This window comes from Trichechus manatus, unplaced genomic scaffold (genome assembly GCF_000243295.1).
Source record: "Trichechus manatus latirostris isolate Lorelei unplaced genomic scaffold, TriManLat1.0 scaffold00027, whole genome shotgun sequence".
NCBI lineage: Eukaryota > Metazoa > Chordata > Mammalia > Sirenia > Trichechidae > Trichechus > Trichechus manatus.
This window is the reverse complement of record NW_004443963.1, coordinates 17410832-17416480: the sequence shown is the minus strand read 5'-3', so window position 1 is coordinate 17416480 and position 5649 is coordinate 17410832. Positions and strand designations below refer to the sequence as shown.

Sequence of the window (5649 nt, the reverse complement as noted above, 5' to 3'; positions counted from 1 at the left end):
AGGTGCCTGCACTACCCACCCACCGCACAGGTCCCCTCAACCTAGCATCCCAGGTCCCTGGGCCAGGGCATGCCCTGTGCTGGTCCCTGAGAGACAGCCCAGGGCCAGCTGCCCTGGAACCTACCCTCTGGCCGTGCTGAGCCCTGTGTCAGGGCCTGCATCCCTGGCTGTGGCACCTGTCTTCTCACCTGTCCCCTCTACACCTCTCTCTTTGGCCTCAGCTTCCAGAGTCACCTCACCGTGTCTAGCCCACCTTCCCTATTGTCAACTCATGTGCTCCAGGGAGGGCTGTTGTCAGGCCCGGGAAATCAAAACCGAAGCTTGCCAATGAGAACTCCGGGAACATGACAAAAGGGCAGAGCAGAAGTTCCTTCTTCTGTGATACCAACATGGGTGGCATGGGTGTCCTGAGTCAGGGAGTGGGTGGTGACATCATCGTGAAGTCAGCACTTTCCGGTAGCTCCGATGATATATAAGAGCATCCCAGGGAGAAGGACCACACGCTGTGAGCGAGAGGAAGCAGAAGATGCAGAACCCAGAACCGATGGAAGAGATGGAGGCAGGTGCAGCCTCGAGGTATAGGTACCCACCCTCTACTCCTGGGCCTACTCTTCCAGGGCTTCCCTGGTAGGGTCTCCCCTCCTCCCCTCTGGGCCTCCTGCTCTGGCTCCTGGAGCTCGTCCTCTCCTCTTCTTGCTCTATCTGTCCTGTCCTGGTCCAGCCTTGACCTCCCTGCTGATACTAAGTCAGCATCTCCAGTCAGACCCTGGCTCCTGGGCTGGACCCTGCAGAGTTGTCCTGGATGCTCCCTCCCTCCTTTGTCCTCCCTGCCCCAAGGAAGCCCCAGCACTTTGGAAAAGCCCCTGAGCTTGGGCTAAGAATCTTTTTTTAATTTTCAACATCATGGTATTTTTCTTAAAGTATTATTTCTATAATTAGAGAAAAATCTCTGACATTATTTGAAAAGAATACTCTCTGGCATTCTGTTTCCCTCAGTGCTTCCTCTCACAAGTGCGTTTGGCCCAATGCACCGTCCAGCAGAGGTTAACCCACAGACAAGAGCAAAAAGCCCCCTTGGGTCAGTATCTTGCAGGGACACAGGCCAGGGATGTGAGCCCAGGGAAGGCGGCCAGTCCCACCCCTGGACGGGGGCTTCATCAGAGTATCTGAGCACCTGCACTGAATCCTGGGGCGACCCCAACAAGGCCAAGGAGCCCCAAGGACAGGGCTGAATTCCCCATGAGCCCCTCAGAAGGGGTCAGGATGGGGGGCTGGGTGGTCTCCAGCACAGTCAGCAGAAGGTCCTTCTCTGCAGGTCTGGCTGGGATAGGTGTAGAGGGCACGGAGTGTAGAGGGTCCAGGAGGAGCCTCTAAATTGTGTTTTTTTCCTGCCCTTGTCCTAGAGACCTGATGGATAAAAACACATACCAGATGCAATTTACAAATGACCTTTCACAGTTAGGGTTGAACAAGACCTACCTGTGCTACGAGGTGGAGCTCCTGGATAGCAACTCCTGGGTCCCGCTGGACGACTGCAGGGGCTTCCTCCGTAATCAGGTGACAGTTCCAACCCAAAAGCAGCCAGGCAGGGCCCTCCGGAATCCAAAGACATTGATGCGCAGAAGGTTCTCAATGTACGTGTGTTCCACTGAGTTCGCTCACTTTTGGACCCCACTGTCCTGCAGGTCTGTCCTGGAGTTGGGTGTAGATGGGATCTGCCGTGATGGGCTTCAGGTCACACATTGGCAACACGTCACCATGTCCCAGGCCCAGAGTCACTCCATACTCTGAGTCTCACCCCACTCTTCTCAAGATGCCCCTAGGGTGGATGGTACCAGGGGTGCAATAGACAACAGGAGCTCTCTGCACACCTGCCCAGGACCAGTCATAACCCCACCCACTGCCTCCAGGTGGAGAGCAAAAAGCCTCTTTACAACATTGAAATGCGGGCAAGAAGGGTCTGGAATGGTTAATGTTCTGTGTTCACAAGGCCCAGGTTCCCAAATGCCTATTTCCTGGGCTCCATCTTAGCAGAAGAGAGAGCCTGAGGCAGGCAGAGAGGAGGGAGGCAGGCCTGACCAGGACAGAGCCCACAGTGTGGTGGGGTCAGGGGTCAACAGCATTTGGGAGAGAGGAGGGATGGGCCAGGCTCAAGGTCAAGAAGTCTGAGGGACATTCCTCTCTGGGCCCTGCCAGGACAGCCTCTGGCTCAGGGAGGCTGAGTATCTGTTGGCTGTGGGTCCAGGTGCAGATGCTACTGCTGGTCACTTCAGGCTGAGTCTGGGCCTAGCAGGACCCCACTCACTGCTAGGAGGTCTTTGCAAGGGTGCTGGTCCCCACACCTGCTTCATCAGCTGAACTTGGTCCAGGGATGCCACTTCTTACCTCACCCATGACACAGGGACATGGTGAGGGTAACAAGCGCCCAGGGGCAATCTCTAAGTTGCACTCTGCCAATTTCAAGATGAATAGATGTTGATAGCAGTGATGGCATCAGCAGAAATGTCTTCCTTCCTCTTGTCTGGCTGCCTCAGTCAGGTGCGTTTCATATTTGTGGTGCCTAGGAATGTCATTCTGGCCACCCCCTTGGACTTCCGCCTGGGGGCAAATGTCCCCCTCTACCCCCCTCACTATGCCTCTCCTGTGACACCCCGTCACACTCCTCCATCGCCTCTGCACTGTCATAGTGGCCTGATGGGTCCCAATCCCTGTGTGAAAATCCTTTCACTGCAGTTGAGTCAAATCTCCCAATTTCTATCAGCACAGAATGACTCTGCTCCCATCCCAGGCCCCCAGCTTGGGCTGGTCCTGTGGGGCCCCTTGTCCTCTGTCCTTCTGCACAGGGAGCTCTTTTGACAGAGTCCATGTCACCCTTTGGCTCAGCGCAGGTGAGGCCCAGAGTAGAAGCTTGTGGAATGATTGGTGTGTGAGCAGGTGCAGAGGCAGGTGGGTAGGGGTAGATGGTGGAGGGCAAATCTCCTGAAGGAAGCTCACCCAGGTCAATGGCATCAGCCCATTGACCTTCGGGCTCCCGCTTTACCTCCTCCTCCCACCGCCAGCTCTTCATATTCTCCTGCAGGGCCAGGACGATGGGGAGGCAGAGGTGGCCCTTGCCTGGGGTGCAAAATTTTCTGAAGCCCCTCCGCTCAAGATGAATACTATTTTAATGCAAGATAAATAATATTTTAATGCAACATTTAAATAATGAAAAGTAATGAAAAAAATCTCATGATGAACAAAATATTCACATTTTAATTACAGACAGAGCAGGAACAGTGCTGAACAGAGCCACTTTGGAAGTGAAGCAAAATAAAAAATCATTAGCACTGATCATGTTCTCAATACTGCATCAAAATATTATCTACCGTCATTGCTGTGGTTTTGGTCCTTTCTCTGCTCCCTCTAGTTTTGTGCTGGCCCTTGCCTCATCCTAGTCCAGCCCTTGCTCCCTGTTCACAAGTGACCTAACACTATTGTCTACACTGTCTCATTATGATCCCCAGCCAGGCCTCCATGCAGAGTTGTGCCTCCTGGACCTGGTTCCTTCTTGGCATCTGGACCCCACGAAGCGCTACAGGTTCACCTGGTTCCTCTCCTGGAGTCCCTGCCCTGACTGTGCCCAGAAAGTTGTTGCCTTCCTGGAGAGGAACAGCCATATAAGCCTGCACATCTTCGCCGCCCGCATCTATGATTACCGGGAAAGATATGAGAAGGGGCTGCGCTCACTGCAGGGGGCCGGGGCCCAAGTGGCCATCATGACCTCCACAGGTGAGAGTGGAACTCATGTGGGGTGGAAGGAAGGTTGGAAAAGGGCTGTGGAAAGTTGCTAGAAGGGGTGGAGAATCCTTTGTTACTGACAGCAGAGGTGATGGGAGACTCCTGGACAAGACTTGGGAGTCTAGTAGAAGAGAGAGCTCAGGGGAGGGGATGAGGTCCAGGGGACAGGACGGAGGGTGGCTGGAAGTGGAAGGACTTGGGGGCTTCCAGAAAGGAGATTCTGGCTGGGTTATATTCCAACTGGAAGAAAGAATTTAAGGGAGAAACTGAGCTCCTGAGGGAAGGAAAAAAGGAGAAGGTGGAAATGATGATGCAGAAAGTCTGTCCCTAAGAGTCACGCACCCCAGAGCCAGCTCTTCAGACAAAGATGAGACTGGACTATCAAACATAAAATAATACTTGTGAAGAGTGTGCTTCTTAGTTCAAGCAGATACGTGAAATGAAGTAGGCAGCTCCTGTCCGCAGGTGGGATGAGAAGGCAGAAAGGGATAGGAGCTGAAGAATGGACATGGGAAGCCCGGGGTGGAAAGGAGGAGTGTGCTGTCACATTATAAGGATTGCAACTAGGGTCACATAACAATATGTGTATAAGTTTTTGTATGAGAAATTAACTTGAGCTGTAAACTTTCACCTAAATCACAATTAAAAAAAAAAAATACAGTCTCAGTCCAGGAAATTTAGGGGAAAAAAATAAAGATTGTTAGAAATGGAGGAAAAAAAAAAAAAGATCAGCAGAGCCACCCAGCCTATATCCAGCTAACTCCAGACACATAAATAAACACTTATTGTTGTACCGCCAAAAGAAAAAAAAAAGAGTTACACACGTTTATTGTCCCCTGAGGCTGGGAGTGACTTTGTCTTCCTCTCCCCCTCAGAGTTTAAGCACTGCTGGAGAACCTTTGTGAACAACAAGGGATGTCTCTTTGTGTCCTGGAATAGGCTGAATATGAACAGTCAGAACTTAAAGATGAGACTGCAGAGCATATTAGAGGTGAGAGCTCCCTCTCTCCCCTGGTCTTCTCTGTTCCCCTCTCTCCTCTCTTTCCCCTCAGTTCAGAGCCTCCTCTGTCTCCTGCTTCCATGGGGGCATCCAGCACCTTCCCTTCTAGCCCTTCTCTCCAAGTACCTCTGCTTCTCTCCTTCCGTGTATCCCTCCCTCCTCTTCTCTCTCCTTTCACTGAGTCCCAGCCCCTTCTCTGTTTCTTCTTTCTAAGTGCCCCACTCCCATGCTCCACTCAGCTCCATTTCTCTTTCTAGAATGGGAACAACTGAGAAGACACCCTTAGTATCTACAGAGAAGGCTGGGAACCTCTGTTGAACAAAGAAACGTAATCAGTTGCCTTCAGGAAATGTAATCACACAGTTCACCACGATCTCTAGATTGCTCAAAATTGAGTGGCAAAAGACAAAGAGCACACAAGTATTAAAGTTTTTTAAAATCACAGCAGAATTACTTTAAAATTTATTGTATGTTTATTATTGATTATAAAAAATTATAATCAATACTATCAGAATGAATTTCAATTTTTTTTAAATTTCAATTTTTAATATGATAATTATTTAATCGGTTTTAAATCCAGAGCAATAAAATGAACTACTGAGAAACTTTATGAAATTATTTTTTGCTTTGTAAGAATATCACAAATTCCAAATAGTTAAATAAACACTGGCAAACATATAAACAGCTTTCTTTTTGGTGGTGTGTCCGCATGTGGGGGGCAGGGACGGTCATGCTAGTTCCCTCTGGTAGGAGTACAAATCCACTGACCTTTCAGGAGGGGAACCTAGAATTCAAACACCTAGACTCATTGACAACTTATCATACTGTTGGCCAACACTACTTTTGAAATGACAGGCCATTTGATAAGAAAA

The 5649-nt window shown here is 50.2% G+C and overlaps 1 protein-coding gene across 1 annotated transcript; it reads left to right on the top strand.

Moving 5' to 3' along the window:
• Positions 1 to 546: 546 nt before the first annotated feature.
• LOC101347905 (DNA dC->dU-editing enzyme APOBEC-3A-like) lies at positions 547 to 5442 on the top strand. The gene is made up of 5 exons (XM_023729051.1): positions 547 to 576; positions 1404 to 1557; positions 3504 to 3768; positions 4653 to 4768; positions 5035 to 5442. Exons 1-5 carry the CDS (start codon positions 554 to 556, stop codon positions 5047 to 5049), a joined length of 573 nt encoding a protein of 190 aa, XP_023584819.1. The 5' UTR covers positions 547 to 553; the 3' UTR covers positions 5050 to 5442.
• Positions 5443 to 5649: the final 207 nt, after the last annotated feature.

What these genes read in the sequence shown, in the direction of transcription:
- LOC101347905 (XM_023729051.1), top strand. Translation starts at nt 554, where the DNA reads ATGGAGGCAGGTGCAGCCTCGAG. An exon ending in GAGGCAGGTGCAGCCTCGAG is followed by an intron (nt 577 to 1,403) that starts GTATAGGTACCC and finishes CCCTTGTCCTAG; the next exon opens with AGACCTGATGGATAAAAACA. An exon ending in GGCCATCATGACCTCCACAG is followed by an intron (nt 3,769 to 4,652) that starts GTGAGAGTGGAA and finishes TCTCCCCCTCAG; the next exon opens with AGTTTAAGCACTGCTGGAGA.